This window comes from Chroicocephalus ridibundus, chromosome 17 (assembly GCF_963924245.1).
Source record: "Chroicocephalus ridibundus chromosome 17, bChrRid1.1, whole genome shotgun sequence".
In the NCBI taxonomy this organism is placed as follows: domain Eukaryota; kingdom Metazoa; phylum Chordata; class Aves; order Charadriiformes; family Laridae; genus Chroicocephalus; species Chroicocephalus ridibundus.
The window spans coordinates 6,084,021-6,105,524 of NC_086300.1; the positions used below are offsets into that span (position 1 = coordinate 6,084,021).

The 21,504-nt window shown below is 51.1% G+C and overlaps 1 protein-coding gene across 2 annotated transcripts in view; it reads left to right on the forward strand.

Annotated features, from left to right (window-relative positions):
* The window catches only part of LOC134524341 (acid-sensing ion channel 2), a 532,610-nt gene that overhangs the window by 470,316 nt on the left and 40,790 nt on the right, over positions 1 to 21,504 (forward strand). For both annotated transcript variants that reach the window (XM_063354278.1, XM_063354277.1), the window contains exon 2: positions 6,896 to 7,046. In XM_063354278.1, the coding sequence (XP_063210348.1) occupies positions 6,896 to 7,046 (151 nt within the window). The remainder of the gene's footprint in view (positions 1 to 6,895; positions 7,047 to 21,504) is intronic.

Below are 21,504 nucleotides of genomic sequence, written 5' to 3' on the forward strand. Positions count from 1 at the left end.
CTGTTCTTGAAGGGTAGAATAGAGGGGCGCGAATTGTGATCCACTGGGAGGCGTTTAATGCCGTCCCATAAAATAAACAACTTAAAAAGCGAGTTGGTCCCGTCCAGTGGCAAAAACGGGTTTTGAAGGTGGAGGGGGATGTATTAGGAGTGTTACGTAGCGGCTTCTCCGCCACGGTAGACTATTACATTTGGGATGCTGGCCGCTCCGCTGCTAGTTTGTAAAAGAAATAGCGTTAATGCCAGTACAAGACTATCTTAGCCTCAGGCGGTACCTAGGACCTCGATAACTTCTTATTTAAAAACAGCAGACTTGTGTAAAAGCAGAGCTGACATCCCTGCTGTTCCCACGGAGTCGTGTGACAGCGGTGCCCAGGGGATGCGGGCAGACATCGCGCTGATTCCAAGGCAGCATCTCCCTGCCTTGCCGTGCCGAGCTGCTTGACAAGCCCCACTGGGAGATCTCCGTCTTGGAGAGGCCGAAAGGAAAACCCTGTCCTTGTAAACATGTCTCTGACAACTTTTATGGCTCTGCTTGCCGGAGCGCCATCCCCATTACTCTTCTCCGTTGAGAGATTAAACCTGACACCATGAAGGATGGATAATATTTTGCTTGTCTGACACGCTTCTGTGCCAGGTTTCCGATAATGCAAAACAAACGTTGAGTTTAAAGAGAAATCCATGGCTACCCTTGGAGGGGGAGAAGATACCAGAGGACGTCATCTATTTGCATTTTGCTCCCTGCTTTATGGTAATGGTTGAAAGGGCCGTGCCTTACGGCCTCTTGAGGCTGACCGACCAAGCCACCTTGTGAATGCGTGGGTCTTTCGAGTTTTTGGTTTTTGTAGGCCTGAGATACGTAATCCACTCCGAGGAAGAGGATGCCCTGGTTAGGCTCGCGTCCTCCTCTGCGTGGGATGGGAACTTGATTCCTTCTTTTCTTCTGCGCTTCAGTTTGGAAGGGGGATGAAGCCTTTCCCGCCCGTTCGGCGTGAATTCCCTCCTTACCAAGCTGTCGTTGCAGTCTCGTTCTCCTTTGGAAAGAGATCCCCTTGGGATTTGACGCTTCAGAAACCTGTTTATTGTAGGCATCCGTTGCGATTTGCGCTCCACAGCCATCATTTCATTTTCAATAATGTACTGCTGCCTCCTGCCAGGGTGTGAACAAATGGACCATCGCGACGCGCTTGCATGGAGCCAACCGGACCGTGCTGTTCCTCGCACCTCGAGTGAAATAATGACGTGGCTCGGTGCCACCGTCGGCTCAGCAGGTGCCACGGGAGACCTGGTAGCTATGGGAATGTATCGCTCTGCCAAAAACTCAGAAATAAGGTCTGCTTTCCTCCTGAACAGGATCTTTTTCCCATCATCTCATGCGAGTTCCCACCCAAACCCATCTCCGTTCTCCCCAGGCCCTTTCAGCTTTGTGGTCCCCTTCTCCTGGGCCTGTCGGGGAAAGTCCCTTTGTTTTCCTTTTTGCTCCATTTTCCGTGATGCTGTTGGACGTGGCTCGTTGGGATACGTGTCTCTGAACCTTTGTGTACCGCAATTGTGGAGAAAATGATTGTGAATGATGCTAATTTGCTCTCTTTTCAATGGTTTGTACCTTAATCTGACAACTAATGTCTTGCCTTGTCAGTGAGCTCTAGCCTGCGTCTTTGTCTGGATTTAGAAAAGTAATTTACAGTCTTCAAATGACTTGCTTTTACCATCGTTTTGCTCCGTATTGAAAGGATAATTTATCAGCAGATATGCTTGTCCTGTGCGTGCTGGTTATAAACTGTGAAATACCTTTTTCTCTATTACTCCGGTCAGGCTTGCTTGCGTTTTGAATATCAGTCGGTTTTGCCCTATCGGTTTGGCACGCGGCGGGGTGCACGTTGGCATCTCGGAGCTTTTGATGGGGGCGTCTTCTTCCTTGCACGTCGAATTTGTTTGAGATGCCTGTTTAATTTCACCGGATGCATGTTTTTCCCGAAAGAAGGGCTCATCGTGTCGCTCAAACACCATTTCACAGATTTTGAACGTGTTAACCTTTGTACTTACCTGGGGATTTTCAGAGGAGCTGTCGAAAGTAACCCCTGATCCATTAAAGAAAAAAACTAATGGTATTTTTATAGACTATTCTCAAGGTACATGTTTGTATTTTTGTTTCTGCGCTGGATCTTCTTTTTATTGCAAGTTAAAACGTTACTAACGGCAAGCAGTGGTGTTTTCCCCCAAGACAAATAAACTGGGGTTAAATCATTCTGCTTTGCCGCGCGTTTACTGTCTCAGGTGTGCCGCTGCAGTTAGATGGACCGATGTTGCCCATTCCCAATGGCTCTGTGCTTTTATCTTCATGATCTGCTAATGCTCTGAATCCCTCCCTGTTATCGGGGAGCCCGAAAGAGCCTGAAACCGAGAGAATCCCCTGAAAAAGTTGTATCTTCCCAAATAATCGTTGATGGCAAAGGTGAGAAGGCGAGGAGCAGCGCGACCCTGTTTAACGGGAGTTGAAATGAATGCGTATGGATTTTTTGAGCTTGGCAATGTCTTTTTAAATGCCGTTATAAATAGTCTTTTATAGCTTCTTAGGGAAAAGATGGAAAACCTGGTGGTTGAGGGTCTTGAGAGAGGTACCTGCGGTTGTCCAGTGCCGTAGCCTGATGCCGCGGTTGGGCATGGAGCACCGCGCCTAAGCTCGGCTGCATGCAGAGAAGTTTTATAAATGGGGATGCCATAAAGATACGACATTTATCTAAAGATAACGACATTTATCTGTGGTTTGGTAGGGGACTTTCATGCAGGCACCGCTGTTTCTCCTGGTAGAGGAGGTGGAAGGAGCCTGCCCAGGGCTTGAGGCAGAAGGTAGCCAGCAGTGGGGCACGGGCATCCCATGGGAGCTGTGCTGCGGGGGAAAAATGAACCCTTTTCATTTCAAAATAAAATGAAAAATGAAATCAAAATGAAACGAAAAACAGGTTTCAAAAAGGAAACCGGTGGGGCTTTGCTTCATGCCTGCTGGCTCTCTGCAGCTCCCTCCTAAGCCAGGCTGTTGGCCTCAAAGCCTTCCTGCGCTGTGAAACGGACGCTGGTGGTTTCAAGCTGGGGTTAAACGCCACGTCCGTGCTCAGGAAGGGGCTCGCTCCATGCAGCGCTGGTGGAGAGCTGGGTGGATGGGACGTGTTTTTGGGGATGCGCAGGGGTGGTAGGTAGAGGTGAAGCTGCTCTATGTGCAGCACGTTGTACACAGCAGGGTGGTGACTGCTGGGACTGTAGTGCAGGAGCTAGCCAGATGTCTTCTAGGAGGCTTCTTCAGGGGCTTCCAGGGAGGTTCTCTAGCTGCAGTGAGCAGGGTGACTTTTTTCCCTTCTTTTCCTTCTCCCTTTCCCATTTTTTTTGTCTGTCTTGTTTGTTTGATGTATTTGTGACTCCTTTCTGCCTGGGAGCAGGGCTAAGCCTAGCAGAAGATTGCCTGAAGGCATCCCTGGTCGCTGCTTGAGCATTAACACTGCACATGGCTCGGGGCTGCCTTTGCCATAGGGTCCCTGCAAGCAACCTTGTCCTTGCAGGGAAAGGTCGTTTCTTCATCTTCGGTTTGTTCTCTTTGATTTTCAGTTCTCCGTGCTTTCGAGCCTGGGTCCTCGTAGCCATGGTGGTGCTCTCCTAGTGGGGGCTGCTGGAGGTGAGCAGTGGGAGCAGCGTGCAGCCAGCTCAAACCCCACGTGGAGGCATATACGTGGGGTTTAGTTGGATCAGGAGTGTGCTTTGGGAGTGAATATCCCAACTGTCCACACTCTACTGTGCTTTGATTTGCATTGAGGAACCACCGTGGAGTGCTTGGACTCAACTCCTTGAGGGTGAAACTTAGTGGGAAGATGTGCTCCAGCCCAAATTGGCACCCAGTGCATGGAACTGGGCTTGAGGTGGTCCAAAGGAATAAAAAGTCCTGAATGAAGCATTTGGTCCTCCTCCCTTGATGTTTTGCTCTGTAAGTCTTCTCATGGTCCATGCTGTTTGCTGATGTATCCCTTGTTGGTCTCCTCTTGAGCACCAGCTCTTTGCTTAGCGACTAAGCCTGGTCGTGACCCTACCCCAAAAGTTCTCATGCTGTGTGCTGGCTCTTCAGCAAAGGTGCCTGATTTCGTGTTGGGACGAGCGTTCATGTTCTCCTGCAGAACACAGTCATGGCTCTGGTGCCGTATTTGGCCGTCCAAAGCCGTGAGTAACTGCCTACCTTGCAGAGACAGAAGGCTGGAGACGCACCAGGAGCATCGTTGAGGGTCTGTGCTTGCTGGTGGCCCTAAAGAGCAGCAGCAAATCATCAGGTTTCCTTGGAAATGTGTCCTTGCAGGGTCGCAGGCGTGATGTAGATGATGCCAGCAGCACCCGTGTCTCACATTGTCCCCTGGACTTGCCACTGCTCAGCAGTAGATGTGGGGCTGGGAGGCAGTTGCATTTCTTCCATACGTGTGTCAACACAGCTCGGGTTGTGTACAGCTGGAGAGGTTTCTCACGGAAAAAAAAAAAAGCGGGAGAAACATCTGCCAAGGTCATGGGAGATGAGCTCTTGGCCGTAGCCAGCAGCTTTTCATGGACTTTGACAGTCGCTGGCTGAGGGTGGAGCGGAGGGGATGGAGGAACGTCCCTTCCTTTTCGAGTCACCATTTGATTTCTTTTTCTGGGATTGGGGTCCCAGACGTGCAGCTGAAGTCAGCCTTGGGCCCCTCTCACTTCGGATCTGGTTTGTTGGATAAACCTGCCCTGACTGGAGGTTTTACACTGAAATGTTTACAGCTGGAAAAAAGGGCCGTATAAAAAACCCCATAAAATTGCCTGGATTTATTTGGCTAAAGACCGCGCTGGGTACATCAGCATCTAAATCCTTATTCCGCATGGACGGTGTGCCGTGGCTCTTGAGAGAAGCTTGCTTGGTTTCCCGCGATTGTCACTAACGCAAGTTTTCTTCTTACCGTATTTTAAACGATCCCTAATTAGAAATTTTTTGACTCCCGCCTTCAAAACCTATCTGGGAAAACCCATCTCCGGGGCACAGGCTGCTAACACAGGATTACTGTTGTTCAGCTTCTCTTTCCAGCTTGAATGGTTTAATAGGTCAGGCAAGTATTAAAATGGCATTTTCACATGGATATAAAATCTTTTTTAAAGGGCGTATTTTTTTTTACTGCAAACACTTCATATTCTCTGCATCCTTTTGGCTCCGATTGGAGGTTTTGAACTCGAATATGATTTCGTAGTTGTCTCTTTTCACCTGCTTCCCTGATGCTGTGATTAGAAGGCATACGTCAATATTTGAGGGGAATAAATTGCTGATGCCTCCAGCTTCTGTTTAGTTTCATGAATCATCTTGGGGTCGTATGATCTCAGCAGCTGCGTTAGCGACTTGTGATTTCTGATGGGACTGGAGCCAGCCTGACGCTTGGTGTCGGGCTCCCTTTGCTCTGAATATTCATTACCGGTGTTTGCTGGATGCTTACTGGTTCCAAAACCTGGATTTTATGGAGCTGTAAAGCAGCAGAGTGAGTCGAAGACGACTCGTGCTCCCCGTTTCGGGCTGATGCTTGTCAGGAATCACCACGTGTGACGGTTGGGGGATTTCTAAATGTCCCTGAGCCATTTTATCCTCTTTTATTTTAGGAAGAAGTTCTGCACATCTGCATGTCCCTGGCTCTGTCAGTGCAAGGCATGGGGGAGACTTGGGTTTTAACCTTTTGTTTTTCCATATGTTCTCCCAGTTCAGGGGAGGGCTGAGTGCAGGACTGGGCAGTGCCCGAGACCGTCAATGCCACCATGATCAAAGATGTCACACCTCTGCTGCCCCACCAAGAGCCACCCCACTTGGAAACCCATGTCCACCCCACTTGGAAACCCATGTCTGCCCCTCTTGGAAACCCACGTCCACCTCATTTGGAAACCCATGTCCACCTCATTTGGAAACCCATGTCTGCCCCTCTTGGAAACCCGTGTCCACCTCATTTGGAAACCCACGTCTACCTCATTTGGAAACCCATGTCTGCCCCTCTTGGAAACCCATGTCCACCTCACTTGGAAACCCACGTCCACCTCACTTGGAAACCCACGTCCACCTCACTTGGAAACCCATGTCCACCTCCCTTGGAAACCCACATCCACTTCCCTTGGAAACCCATGTCCACCCCATGTTGCAGAGCTGCTGGTGGCCTGGCAGCCACCACCTGGGCTTTGCCCAGAGTTTCTTTCAAGAGATGGGCCAAAATGAGACTAAAGAAAAAGCAAAAGCGATGGAGGAGGTCTTTCCTCATTTGCCCAAGTGTTTTTAACTCTTACCAAGTAGTGGTAGAGTCAGGAATGAATGGGTTATTGCATTTTTTTGTGTCGGGAGAGCACAGGCATCATTGACATTGCTCCTTTGGGTGGAAAGCAGTGGGCATGAGCTGCACCTCCAGGCTTTGATATTCAGCAGTTGGATGAGCATGGAGTAAGTGGGGGCTTCAGTGCCGGCGTTTCCATCCTTTGGGGATGAGCCCACCTCTAGGTCTGCAGCCGTGATCCCGCAGCGGCGGTGGACTGAGATGCCTCGCACGAAACCGAGGAATTGTGTTATATTTGAGTACAAGCTCAAACACAGCGTGTACGTGTGTTTCTCGGAGGCTTAACATGATATGACTCTGGCGAGGCGAGCCAGACATTTGTTCTCCGCTCTGAAACGGCTTTCCCCTCCTCTCTTCCATCTTTTATTTTCTGTAAGGAGAACACAATACGCTAAGTGATTAAACCGGATTAGATTTATCTGCAGACATTTCCCTTCGAGCTATGGCGTGTGGCCGTTTCTCATCCCTCAGCCCGCATTCCGATGGGAAGAGGCATTGCTTATATGGGAAATATTATATTATTTCTCTCTTCTCTCCTTGCAGGTGTTTACAAAATATGGGAAATGCTACATGTTTAACTCAGGAGAAGAAGGACGGCCTCTTCTTACCACAGTTAAAGGTGGGACAGGCAATGGACTGGAAATCATGCTGGACATACAGCAGGATGAATATTTGCCAATATGGGGAGAAACAGGTAAGACCTTCTTTTTCTTCCTGCAAACATGTATGTTCTGGTGATTTTTTTTGAAAGTCCATCCCATTGCATGCTCCCCAACCAACGTCTAAACCTAACAGCTCTTGAAAGCAAGAGGAGCCCAGTCTTTGTGGAAATGAGTTGCTTTTCTCCTCGGTGTCTGCGGCTGCTGGTTGGGACCAGCACGTCCATAGTTCAGGTCGTCGGTGAGTGCTGGACTTGGGTGTCTCAGCGCCAATAATTGGGAGGCCAAACAGGAGTGTCATGGCCTGTCCTGTGGTGGGCACTTGTGGGTGACAAGAGATGTGGTGTCTACTTCAGGTGCTCCAGGATATCCTTCTTCCTTAGAAATGCATTTTTGGGAGGCCAGGTTCAAGGTGGACCTGCAGCTGCTTGTCTGCGCTTTCCTCCTCCTTGAAATTTGGGGGCATTCGTTGCCCTAACTGTTGTCTTTGCGTGGGTGAGGGCTGCCTGGGTGGACCAAGGGCTTGGCTCATTGCACTTGGAGCGTTGGGGATGGACGGCATCTGTCCCCTAATGACCCCAACTGGGTCGGGCATCTTCTGAAGAGCCAGTGCTGCACTGCAGCGCTCTAATGCTGGCGTAGAGAAGGGCAGAAGGTGCTGACCAGAAAGGCTGGGGCTGTGCGCTCTCGTGGGTCTCATGGGTTGGGACGGCAGCACTCGGAGTGGCTGTGGAAATGCTGCCTCCTGCAAGGGCAGCTCAGCAGCTCCCATCATCCCCACCGAGCTGCCACGGTGGAAGTTGCTGGCAACGCTGGTGACCGTTTCTTCATTGAAACCTGCCAGAAAAGCAACGGGCAGGAGGTTGCAAGAGGGGGGGCAGGGGCAGGGGACAGCACGGGGAGTGACACCTGCCACCAAAGCCACCCATTCAGAGCAAGCCTTATCAGTTCTTCAGCAGTGGCGGCTGCACTTTCCATGAACCCACGTTGACATTTTAAACAAAGCATCCAAAAAAAACGCTGGAAAAAATTGCCAGCCGCTCTGTTTCTCTGGCAGTTGCAAGGGCAGAGCGTTGCGGTGGGAGTTCTTCAGGATGAGGTTGTGTTTATTTTTGGGTATCAAGATGTCACTAAAGGTTTTGTGTTGCCATCGCTCCATCGTCCTGCACAAATGAGCCCCTTCGAGCACCTTTCAAAGTTCTGCTCAATAGCAAAGAGAAGATCTGGTTGCATTCATTCAAAACTTACAATTTATTTGTGTGGTGTTTGATTCTTAGGATTTAAACAGATTCCCACGGTCCCGTCAATCATTTAAAATTGCACAGGTTTTTATAGCAAGAGCTTTGCTTTCTCGTTTTTATTTCGTATTCAAAGTCAGCCTGATCTGGCCCGGGTGAGGGGGAGGAGACGGTGATTTGAAATCATCTTTTCTGACTTGTTGCATTTGTTTGAAGTCTTGTCCTTTTAAAGGCAAAGCAGGTTCACAATAGAGAGCGGGAAGATGAAGTGCATCTTCTGCCTCTGATGCTTTATCACTTACAGAATGCCTTGGGGGAGCCCGTGGGGGCAGGAAACCACCACATTGATGGCTTGGAGATAGAGCAGGCTTGGACAACCCCACCGCGAGTTCTGTATGTTCGACTTTGTTGAGTTTTGGACCCCTCTGAGGTTCCCCATGGAGACACAGACTTCGTGTCACACCGTTCTCGCTTTAGGCTTGCTCTTTGGAGTTGCCTTTTGGAGAATCTTTAGGAGGAAGCCATCCAGAAATGCGCTGCCTTTAGAGTTGTGCTTTTCTATCGGTGCGATGCTGGAAAAGGTGGATCGGTCTCGGCTGGGTAAACCAGACTCTCATTACACAGAAGGCCAAAAAAAAAAGAGAAAGAAGCAAGTGGAAAAATAAATTAGGCGGACAAAAGATGAGGGAGGAGGATCAACCAGGTCTTGTTCTTGCCATCTGGCAGGGAAGCTGGGCAGGAGAGAGAACCTGTAGGAGTGGGGAGAAGGTTTCCAGTCTGGTACCTCCACGTCTGTGAGCATCACCGTCATCTCGAGGTTAGGTGGGATGGCGGCTTCTGCTCTCGTCACTCTCTTCAGACAACTTTGAAGCCCTGGACATGGGAAAGGTACTTGAAACCTGGCCATGGCGGTGGACTTGAAACCTGAGGGGATAAAAAAACCCCAACCCCAAGTGCATTCCTTTTTTATTTTTTCAAAAATCTTGTGGTTTTGGGGGTCTTTTGAATCCAGACTTGACTTTTGACCACATGTGTAAGGGAGCAATGTACTCCTTTGATTTTCAAGATGCCCCTGATGATGTCGTAGAATCACAGAATGGGTTGGGTTGGAAGGGACCCCTAAAGACCATCTAGTCCAACCCCCTGCAGTGAGCAGGGACATCTGTAACTGGATCAGGTTGCTCAGAGCCTCATCCAGCCTGGCCTTGAATGTCTCCAGGGATGGGGCTTCCACCCCCTCTCTGGGCAACCTGGGCCAGTGTCTCACCACCCTCAGCGTAAAGAACTTCTTCCTAATGGCTGATCTAAACCTGCCCTGCTCTAGTTTAAACCATTGCCCCTCGTCCTATCGCTACGTGCCCTTGCAAACAGCCCCTCCCCAGCTTTCCTGGAGCCCCCTTCAGGGACTGGAAGGGGCTCCAAGGTCTCCCCAGAGCCTTCTCTTCTCCAGGCTGAACCCCCCCAGCTCTCTCAGCCTGTCCTCACAGCAGAGGGGCTCCAGCCCTCGGATCATCCTCGTGGCCTCCTCTGGCCCCACTCCAACAGGTCCATGTCCTTCTTGTGGTGAGGGCTCCAGAGCTGGGCGCAGCACTCCAGGTAGGGTCTCACCAGAGCAGAGTAGAGGGGGTCTTGCCCCCCCCATGACCTCACGCTAATCTCACGCATATTGAACTTAAATTTGTGCTCAGCTAAAGATTAGAGGCATAGGGAGGGATTCTCACGTCCCTGGAAATGGGCTGATATTGTGGGGCTGGATTGCGCTGGGATAGTGGTGAAGGTCTGTCTGACTGCGAAATGCTGTAGGAGTCAAGGCAAAACTAGATAAATTGGGCTCTTAATTTGATTAAAATGGTGTAGGAGAGGCTCCTGGACTCGTTGCAAGCAAATTTGGCCATGTTCTTACAGGCCCAGGTAGAACTGGTACTTGACTTTGAAGCTCATAAAACATTAATCTTTGGCTTTCAACAAGGGACTTTTTTATCCTCCACTTTTGTACAGCGCCTTGTACAAGCTGTCGTCAATCTTCATTGAGCTCTCTGGACACTACCAGAATAAAAAATATTAACTATAGTGGTTAATAGTTGCTGTTCCCATGGAAACACTTAACTCAGCTCTTAGTAGGTAAGTGAAGGAGTTGATGATTTCCAAATATTTGCATAATAATGCAAATGTGTTTGGAATGAAATCTTCTCAGCTGCTACCGCTGGGACCGCACAAACTTGGCTCTCCAGTGAGAAGCTTTGTCAAGGGCACGCGGCTCTCGGCAGTGAACTTCAGCCCTGGCTTTGGAGAGGGACGGGAGTGGACGTGGGGTGAGATCTTCATGTTGCAGCGCCAAAGCCACGTGTAGGCCTGGGGGAGACCAGCCGTGGGGATACCTCCAGGATGGAAAGCGTTGAGTTTTTTCTTCCCAATGAGTTCATATCTCTCTTATAACCTGAGCCATTCCGTTCTCTCCTTATCTTTTGCTCTTCAGACACTTCTACAGACTGGTTTTGCTGCTCCCTTTTCCCAATAGCCATCCTGTACCCAGCAGCTGCTCTTTCAGTTGCCTCTTAGGCAATGATTTTTGTGTGGTTGAGTTCCTTGACCTTTTTTTCCAGTTTCCAACTTCCACGTCCCTCAAATGTGGCTGCTCAAACCGTTTCCTTTCCCAGCTGGTTGTCCCATGTTAATCCAGGTTTTCCCAGAGTGATCCGGAGCTGCCCCCACCAAACTGCTGGCTCAGACATGGTGTTTGCATCCCATTAGGGCTTCACAGATGCTGTGGGTGGACCAACCTCCATCACCAGAGAGAGCTCTTCACATGGAAAAATAGAATCATAGAATCACAGAATCATGGAATTTCTCTGGTCCATCGTGGTGGCCTTGGCTCATGCTTCCTGCAAGAGTCTGTCCCATAGAAAACAGCTACCCAAAGAACCCTCCAGGCCTCAGTTCACTGCCTCTCCATCCCAACCATGGCCCAGACACCCCATGGGACCTTTCCTCCTGCCCCCCGGGTCCCTCAGACCCTCGTTGGCACAGAGCAGTTGTGGTTCTCTTGGGTGCAGATACGATTTTTATCAATGCCGAAGTTCAAGCGGCGGCATCTTATTCTGTATTTAGTCCCGTCGCTGCTTTGTTTTTTGCTCCAGATTTGGAGACGCCCGAAAAGCGCGGTCTCCTTCCCAGCCCCGCGGGAAAATAGTTGGCGCGTGGACTCAAAAAAAAAAAAAAAAAAAAAAAAAAAAATCCTTGTTTGGCTGCTGGCTGCGTGCCTCGGGATCTCGGCTGGCTTTTTTAAGCTGTTCTCTGCAATTCAAATAAGAAGCGAAGAAGGAAAATAGTGGTCCGTAGCTTTGGGATGGGGCCGCTCCAGGAGCTGCCGCCGCCACGTCACGCTGGCATTTGCTTTGTTCTACAAAAAGTGATTTAATTGTTTACGGACTCGGCAAATAAAATGAAGTGCGTTGTCATTCTAAAAAGACCTTTACTGAGTATCCAGTAATATCCTGGGAAGTCGAAATGCCTTGTTTAACAAGTTGCTTGTAATAGAAAAATAGGCCTTTTGCTTGACTGTCTGCGTGTGCGAGCCCGTTGTTTGAACACGTTTAAATTTATGCGCAGTCTAATTTTGGCATAGCGAGTGTACACAGACTGCTTCAGTCTTGATTTCCAAGCGCAGAGAAAAGGGTATTTTGACTGTGTCTGGATGTCGTGGCATCAGGCAGCCTCGCCGTCTTTGGGGGTGCAAAAATATTGTGTCAGGGCTGTCAAAATCATGAGGCGAGGGGGGGGAAGATGGGAAAAAGAAAAAGAAGTGGAAATCTCTGTCTTTGGAATGTCGCTCTTCTCGAATTTATATTTTCTAGCATTTTACTTCAACCGCGAGCTTACTAGGCTTGAAAAGACTGGGAAAATAATTTGTGGCTGAAGTCTTCACGTCGCCTTTGTGCTTTAAAGAAGGGAGTCGTGGTGCAAACAAACAAACAAAAAACCCCTAGCAATCCTGCGTGGAGGTAAAATGCAAGACGGAAAACGATTTACGCCAGGGAAAAAAGCTCTTCCCAGTAACCGAGGAGGAGACGACAAAGAGCGGAGTCGGAATAGCGTAGGTGGAAGCGGCGACCGGTGGCACATATGGCAGGGAATCTCCCAAATCCTGCGGTTGAGCGTCTTTGTGTCGCAAGAGGATGGGCTGGGGAGCGGCGGGGCTGCCGAGGGTGTTGGGTTTATTGCACTTGATAGGGAAAGCGGCAGAAACGCAATCAGATACGGGAAAAGGATTTCTTAACTTAGAGCGGTGACTATTTGATTGGAAAGGGAATCCACTTCTGGTTAATCTTTCTGGAGTGGCCCGAGGTGTTACGTATTGACCTAATATAGCGGCACAGTAAATTGGAAATCGCTCAGGCTACGGGGCTGCAAATAAGAAATACAATCGGAGAGTTCTGCGTTTGTGTCTCAGGAATCGTTGGATAAAGATGAACATTTCATACCAATTAATCAAGCAACATGCGGAATAAAAAAAAAAAAGGGGGGGGGGATGAGAAACGCGCTATAAAATTGCGCTAAGCAGCAGCATGAAATCTATAAAGCTCGAGGCTTCAATCCACTTAGGAGACTATCACGTAGTATTATGGGCTGCTGTTATTTAACTTGATAAAAAACACAGGCTACAAGCAAGACTTTTGATTTAGGTCACACAAAACAAGGTCTCAAGCCTGTTTCCTTCACACCCAGCCCATTTGGATTGCAATTTATTTTTTGCTTCCCAGCTGGGTTTTTTCCATGCTCTGATTAAGTGGTGGGTACCAACCCCGGCCATCAAATGGTGGACGCAGTGGAGGAACATCTGTTGGTGGCCCCTCTCCAGGGTGTGGGTGCCAACCCCGGCCATCAAATGGTGGACGCAGTGGAGGAACATCTGTTGGTGGCCCCTCTCCAGGGTGTGGGTACCAACCCCGGCCATCAAGTGGTGGATGCAGTGGAGGAACATTGGTTGGTGGCCCCTCCCCAGGGTGTGGGTGCCAACCCCAGCCATCAAATGGTGGATGCAGTGGAGGAACATTGGTTGGTGGCCCCTCTCCAGGGTGTGGGTGCCAACCCTGGCCATCAAATGGTGAACGCAGTGGAGGAACATCTGTTGGTGGACCCTCTCCAGGGTGTGGGTACCAACCCCGGCAATCAAATGGTGGATGCAGTGGAGGAACATCTGTTGGTGGCCCCTCTCCAGGGTGTGGGTACCAACCCCAGCCATCAAATGGTGAACGCAGTGGAGGAACATCTGTTGGTGGCCCCTTTCCAGGGTGTGGGTGCCAACCCTGGCCATCAAATGGTGAACGCAGTGGAAGAACATCTGTTGGCAGCCCCTCTCCAGGGTGTGGGTACCAACCCCGGCCATCAAGTGGTGGATGCAGTGGAGGAACATCTATTGGCAGCCCCTCTCCAGGGTGTGGGTACCAACCCCGGCCATCAAATGGTGGATGCAGTGGAGGAACATTGGTTGGTGGCCCCTCCCCAGGGTGTGGGTGCCAACCCCAGCCATCAAATGGTGGATGCAGTGGAGGAACATTGGTTGGTGGCCCCTCTCCAGGGTGTGGGTGCCAACCCCGGCCATCAAATGGTGGACGCAGTGGAAGAACATCTGTTGGCAGCCCCTCTCCAGGGTGTGGGTACCAACCCCGGCCATCAAATGGTGGATGCAGTGGAGGAACATCTGTTGGTGGCCCCTCTCCAGGGTGTGGGTGCCAACCCCGGCCATCAAATGGTGGATGCAGTGGAGGAACATCTGTTGGTGGCCCCTCTCCAGGGTGTGGATACCAACCCCGGCCATCAAATGGTGAACGCAGTGGAGGAACATCTGTTGGTGGCCCCTCTCCAGGGTGTGGGTACCAATCCTGGCCATCAAGTGGTGGATGCAGTGGAGGAACATTGGTTGGTGGCCCCTTCCCAGGGTGTGGGTACCAACCCCGGCCATCAAAGAGTGGATGCAAGGGAAAACCATCCGTTGGAAGCCCCTCTCCGGGGGTTTGTGGTTTGGGAAAAGGAAGAGTCAACAGTGTGTGGTGGAATCTTGGGGACCAATCTCTGCCATGCCCAAGGCGCTAGATGCTCGTCTTCCCTCTGGGCATCGCTGCCGGGGGAGCTGAGCCATGTCTGTTGCATTAATCCAAATTAGCCGGAGGTGCAGGTGGTTTCGGTGGCATTGAATTTCCATGCCGCTGCTTTTCTTCCTCATTAAAGCCGCCTTAATTCCGCTGATCTCTTCCCATTTCCAAATTGAATTTAGACAAATTGAATTAGCGGGGCTTTAATTCTGAACCGGGGTCTTCACGCGAGCCCTGATGCCGTAGAAAGTAGCTGGGGTTTGTTTGCGCCTGCTGGCTGTTCTGGAAAGGGCCGTTTGGGTCCTCCTTGAGTCTGTAAAGGGGGGAAAAGTGACGGTGGTGGCATCCATGCTGCGAGAAGCAACGGTTCCCAGCCAGCCCTGACCTTCCTCTGGCTGCATCTCCCCAGGGACTGGCTCGTGGTGGGATGCTGCAGAGCAGAGACGGGCACTGGGCCATCGTGCCGACACTGGCACGAGCCTCGCTGCCTCGCTTAGCTTGGGGTAGATCAGGTTTTAGAGAAGACGTTCTCTCTGCTGGCACTTTTTTCTGGCAAAGAATAGGTTATCAGGGCGGTGTTGAGGGACCCACCGCCTGCTTTGGGTTTTGGGCTGTGTCGTGGAGCATCTCCGTGACCTGCCTGAGGTTTGGGATGCTCCAGGCATCGGTTCAAAGGGATTTGCAGCACAAACCATCCGCGTTCACTCCGTGCAACCGGCACCGCGGCGATGCTTTTGGCTCGAGCCGGGGCTGTTGTTCCTCCTCATTGCTCACAGAAGCCCTGGTGACTTTTGGGATCTGGCAGCCGAGCCGGAGGAGCGAGAGGACTCGGGGCTGGGGGGGGGGAACGAGGGTGACGCGGGGGCAGGTTCGGGTGGCCGGAGGCCAACGCGGCCAACCTTGAAAATCCGTCTCGCAAAAGTTTACTGATGCGGGCACAAATTGAGAGCGTTTCCATGGTTTCTTTGATTTTTTTTTTTCTTTTTTTTTTTTTTAAATTCCGCCCCCCCCTCGCCCTCCGGGATTTCGTGCCAGGCAAAACAGATTTAAGCGGCGTCTCGGTGCTGCTGAGATGGGTCTGCCCAGCGTTGTTCCTGCCGCGCTCTGGCGTCTTGTTGTGAGGGTTTTTACAGCAAAAGAGGGACAGTTGGTTTAGCTCGGGGCTCAGACGTCGTCCGTGTCCCCCCCCAGCTTTCCCCAAAGCCTCCCCAGCCCCGGCAGTGGGTCTCCAGCTGTGCCGCCTCTGTTCATGGCGCACGAGTGACCCCCAGCCCTGGGGCATTTGCTTTGCCAGCTGTGGAGAGGCACAAAGCGCTCACTGTCGTTTGCTCCTGCGTATTAACGTGATTCGTGGCGGTCCTTCATAAATTCAGGCCTCTTTTTGCTTAACAAGAGATGTGAATTCAAGCTGGCCACCCCCCAAGGTCACGGCTGTAAATCCGCCGGGCTCCTGGCACGGCTCTGGGGGGCCGGGGGGGGGCTGTTGGGGATTTACACCGCGGGGAATCGTCGGCAGGCTTTGAGCCGCCGGTATTAACGGCAGAGTTTGGGAAAAGGGGGGAAAAAAAAGGCATCGGTTTGTGCCTCCGCTTCGCTCGCAGCTGGTGGAGTTCTGAGTGGGCTAATGACAATTAACATAAAAGTCACCCGCGAATATAAAATAAGGAGGAAATGACCTGGGAACGTGACGGGCGGCAGCAGGTATGCGTGGTGGTGGGATGCTGGGCTACGGCAGCGGGGATAACCCCATACGCACGCGCGTGCGAACCCCCGAGCACGTTTTAAAACAGGAATATACTTCCCAAAAGTGCGCGCGGGGCCGCTTGGAGCTTTTGCAATTTCTTTTCCATTGCGGGGGGCGGGGAGGTGGGGGGGGCGTTGCGAGCGGTTGCCTCCCGCGTCCAGCCGCGGCAACCCAGCTTTTTTTTTGCAGGTGAAACTCGTGTTTCGCCTCGGAAGGGTCGGTTCTCGGTTTGATTGAGGACTTAAAATAGGAAAGAAAAATTAAAAAAAAGAAAAAAAAAAAAAAAAAGAAGAAAGGCAAAGCAAGGTGGGCGTAAGAGTAGCTCGTCTTCTCCAGCGCTTCTCAGCCCTGAGCGTTTTCAGCAGCTGATTAGCAAACGGCGTGTGGAGCTGTAACAGCGCAGGAGGATGAAATGCCGGTCCCTCTGGAAGGAGGAAAGACCAAAAGGGCTTTTACTATTCACAGGAAGAATATATAACGGTTTAAGATGGCAAAAAATCATACTGAATTCATCTGGCAACGGCAGTGGGGACTTGGGGAGCCGGAGGGGGACAGCTTTTCTCGGTGTTTAACCGATGGTTAATGCCCTGGTATTACAAAAGATGCATCCTGGGATCCTGAACGAACACCTTTCCCTCCTGATGAGCTTCAGCTAATCTTTGATTGAGGAATGGGCAGCAGGGGGGTGGGTGGGGGTGGGCAGGGATTCTGCCCCTCTGCTCCCCTCGGGGGAGACCCCCCTGCAGCGCTGCCTCCAGCTCTGGGGCACCAACAGCAGAAGGACACGGAGCTGTTGGAGCGGGGCCAGAGGAGGCCCCGGAGATGCTGGGAGGGCTGGAGCCCCTCTGCTGTGGGGACAGGCTGAGAGAGCTGGGGGGGTTCAGCCTGGGGAAGAGAAGGCTCCGCGGAGACCTTGGAGCCCCTTCCAGTCCCTAAAGGGGCTCCAGGAAAGCTGGGGAGGGACTCTGGATCAGGGAGGGGAGCCATGGGACGAGGGGGAAGGGTTTGAAGCTGGAAGAGGGAGATTTAGGTTAGAAATTAGGAAATTTTTCCCTCTGAGGGCGGTGAGCCCCTGGCCCAGGTTGCCCAGAGAAGCTGTGGCTGCCCCATCCCTGGAGGGGTTCAAGGCCAGGTTGGACGGGGCTTGGAGCAACCTGGGCTGGTGGGAGGTGTCCCTGCCCAGGGCAGGGGGTGGCCCTGGGTGGTCTTTAAGGTCCCTTCCAGCCCAAACCATTCTGTGAATGCCAGATAAGACACACCGGCATCTTCACTGCATCTTTATTCGTGGTCTGTAGGTGACATGGCAGTGCTGCCTTGCTCTCAGTTGTACGTGGAGCTTCACTACCCATCCGTTCCCAGCCGCTTGCAGGGCAATGCACAGATTTGGCGATGTCGAGCTATGGTGGCGATGGTGGACATCCCTCCCTGGCTCCTCTCCCACCCCAACCCCCTTGTCTCCCAGCAAGTCAGGGCAGAGCAATGAATTTTGGCTGGCGTTGGATTTCAACTTGTGCAAGAGAGTAGAGACCCAGAAAGGCTCAAAATCTGGGAAAGTCAAGACAGCCACAAATGGACTCAGAAGCCATAAACCTGATTTTCCCCAGCACCCAGGGCAAGCCTTGAGTATCAGCTGCTCACGAAACTGCGAGGTTGACCGGTGGTGATCGGTGTGTTCGGGGCCCTGCACAGGCACCTCTGTGCCAGAAACATTTTAGGTTACGATCTGCAGTGAGAGCCCATAAAAGCGATGAAGAAGATTGAACCAGGGTAGTAATTTGTCGCGTGGCGTCAAGTTCGTCCTTAGAGAGTCAAATTATCCTCGCTGCTTACATCTCTTCCTGCAAAATGAAGTTGAGCTTCCCGTGCATAAATCTCCTCTTGCTAAATAGAAGCCATTAAATGCTTCCACTTCTACTGAACCGCAGCCAACGCTGCAAAGGGCGAACGCCACTTTATTTGAAATGATGCGACGGTTCGGCATTGCCGGGCAGCAATAATTAGCCAAGGCAGTAGAAAAACACCCCAGACCCCAATGGCAAAGGGTTGATTCATCCTTCTGAAGACTTGAACGTCCGAAGAGATAAATGGTGCCTCTAAAGCGGCAGCGGCCTGGAGCGTAAATAACACGGAGGGGTTTGGGCCGGGAGAACTCGTTGCTTTTTTGCAACTGGAAAATCTGATCTCGGATCAACCCGTCAAGAGGCAGCTTGACCTTTAGGAGGCTGGTTGGTGTCACCTAAAGGGAGGCATAAAATGTGCTGCGTCTTGGACCTTTTCCTAATGAGAGCAAGAATTCATTCAATTAGCCAGGTTTCCTGGGGAGAAAAGGTCAATGTTGTTGCCACTTTCCACCAGCACCCTGACAACCAGAGCATCCACAAAATTAGGCTGCCACTAAAAATTAATTATGTTTGCCTGAGCACACTCATCGATAGCGCCGGAGCGAAGAGAGGCTCAAAGGTTACTCGAGTTTTTGTGTCTGGGCTGCGTCATTAAGGTTGGCACATAACCGATACGCTCCCGTTCGCGGCGAATTGCTCTCCGGGGCCTCTCAATGTTATCATGGAGCTGGAGAGAGCCAACGCAGTCCTTGAAAAAGCTCTTTTTTCTCTTTTGCCATGCAGCAGGTACTGCTGTTCCCGTGCGCCCAGGAAATTGCCGGGGGCTGATCCAGGCTCAGATTGCCCCGAGGGTTGATGTTGCCCATCCAACAGGGCTTGTAGAAGGAAAGGACTTGGGCGGGGGGGAGATTTCAATGTGGTATTAAAATCAAGTGGTTGTTTGTTTTAGTAAATAGAGGGAAAACGTTCATCGGTAGACTTTCCTGCAGGCTTTTGGGTTTAAGAGTCCAAAACTGGTGCTTTGCAGCCATGAGGAAGAACATCTCAACAGCTTTGGCTGCTGGTGAGCAAACATAAGCGTGAAAACTCTGGTCTTTTCCCAAGGGCTTTCCTCGTAGCATCCCCGTATCTTGTCCATCAGCCCCTCTGGTTCCCACGGTGAGCTTGGTGCTGAGGTCCTGGCCCATGAGCTCAGCTAAGGAGCGCGTTTCAGCCCATCCTAGCGCAGTCAGCGCATCGTGCAACGCCCGCTAGGTCCAGTTCATGCCGGTTTGGCGGTTAGACACCCAGAATTGAAAACATTTCAAAAATAAACCGAAATGACGGTGCTTGTGATTTTATATATACAGACGGGGATGTGCTGAGCAGTTAAGACGTGGCTGGGAAAGCTGCTGCTCTTCCTGGGGTCCTGCTTGAGAAGGTGTGAGCTACGAGAGCAAGGCGTTCTCCTCTGTAGGACTGGTATTAGCAAGCACAGCCAGACGTCCCCGGTCACGTCACGTTGTTAAAATGAAGCTGTAAATACATATCGGTGACTTAATGAGAAAAAAATCCTTTAAGGGCTGTAGATGCTTCAAAAGCTTTCCTTAAAAAAAAAAAAAAAAGCCCCGGAGTCAGGAAATGTTCATTTAAGGCTAAACCAAAGGAATAAAAAACTAGCAGCTGGCTTCGGGAAATCTGGCAAAGCAGAGATAAGGCACCTAAAATCAAGGGGTACCTGTTACAAAGCGATGCCGCGTGGTGTTAAAATTGAACATGCATTTCATGCCGCAGCTTTCGTTCGAGTCTTTGTGGCCGGCGTGTAAAGTTAAATGTCCGTAGCCAAAATATGAGCGCTCAAAATAGCGAGAATTCGTGGGCTAGTAAGGAGACGCGAGAAGGGTCCTGGCATGGCCAGTGTTGTGACCATTGGCCGGTGCCCGGGCAGCTGGCGCGGAGGTGACAAGGTCTGGGGGCTGCTGTCTGTGGCCTCAGCCTTTGCTGTCCCAAGAGTCCCAAAGGTGCCGCAAACATCAGTTATTTTATTATTTTATTATTTATCTGGGGTTTTTTTGAGCACTGGGAGCGAGATGTCGGTGACCCTGGTGAGATTTTGGGATGCTCTCTGGATGCAGCAGTTTTACATGAGGATAATCCAGGTCGTTACCCCCCACTCTCTTTGTTCTTGACCCTTCCCCGATTGCCTTCGTTTCCCTCCTGGAAGAGGAAGAGCTCCGCGCATACTAATCAATCGCACGGAGGCACCGGGAGATTTTGTGGCTAGAAAGCGCTTTGAAGATAAAAGTCTTTTGCAAGTGCTAATTAAATTTAATTGTTTTAATCTCCTCGGTGCAAGGATCATCGTTTTGCTCCGATTTTGTCCAGCCCGTAGCGACGTGGGCTCCGGTTGGCGTTTGAGACCTCCCAGGTGCTTCCTAAGGCGAACTGCCGTCCCCGCGCGGTGTAAAGCTGTGCTGAGGATGGCGGTGGAAGGGTTCTCCCCTCCCGTAGATGCTCTGGAAGCATTTCCCTTGCGCTGAGCAGCATGAGTAGAGCCCAACAGTCTTCTCTTAAAAAAACATCATTGCTTCCGCCAGCTCTGAAGGAGCAAATAATCGGTCTTTGCTGAGATATGCAGCAAATAAAATATGGTTTTTCCTGAGATATGCAGGACTTAGTGAGAGAAATGGAGGAGCTCCAGCGCCCACGCACCGGGTAGGAGCGCTCCTTGAGGGTTTCCTGCAGCTCTTGGTGGCCGCTTCTTACCTCATCTCATTTCGTCATCAGGCAGCATCCCCGAATTTTCATCGTCCTTTCAGTTACGGCTCTCTCCGTGCTTGTTTACAAGACAAAACAGCCAACGGTCCATGTTGAGCGTCTCTGTTGAAGAGCGCAGCTGTCTCTGGTTGTGCCGAGTCTCGTTGCGGTATTACAAAATGCTTGAAGGAATCACAGATGGCAAAGAGCATCCAGAGTGCGCGTCTGGATGGCTGGAGAGCAGGTAAAGACTATCTCAGCAGAACAGAAGAGCAGAGGGGGGAAAAAAAAAAAAAAGAAAGAGTTGTGGTTAATTATTCAGCTTTTATGGAGGTTAAAATGAGGGCAGGAAGGAATCAAAGCTCCTCTCTCATCAGCCCGCGAGCAGCGCATTTCTGCCGCTGTATTTACTAGATCCACGGTGGTTGGATGTGCGGAGGAAAGATGAAAAGGGAGAAAAAAGCTTGAATTTTGCAAGGTCTTCAAGGTCTTTATCAGCTCTGCTGTGTCCGCGCTGCCAGAGCTCCAGCCGTCGGTGGCACCTGCTGCCACGTGAGGTCTTCGGCTGCGAGACTTACCCGCAGCAGCGCTGGGCTTCACTTGAGGTGGTTGAAATGGAGAAGGAGTCAACGCTGTCTGGTTCAGAGAGGGGGAAGGAGAAAGGCTCGTAAGTCTTCAGGTAAGGGAAAGACTAAACTGGGGAGAACGGGAGGGACAAGCCGTGGTGGGTAGGTGAAGAACGAACGGACTTGGGTGGTGGGGAGGCCACTGCATGAAACACTGGAAAGATATCTTCTCCTCTTGTCCCTTGTGTCCCTAACAGAGTGAGGGAAACCCTTCTT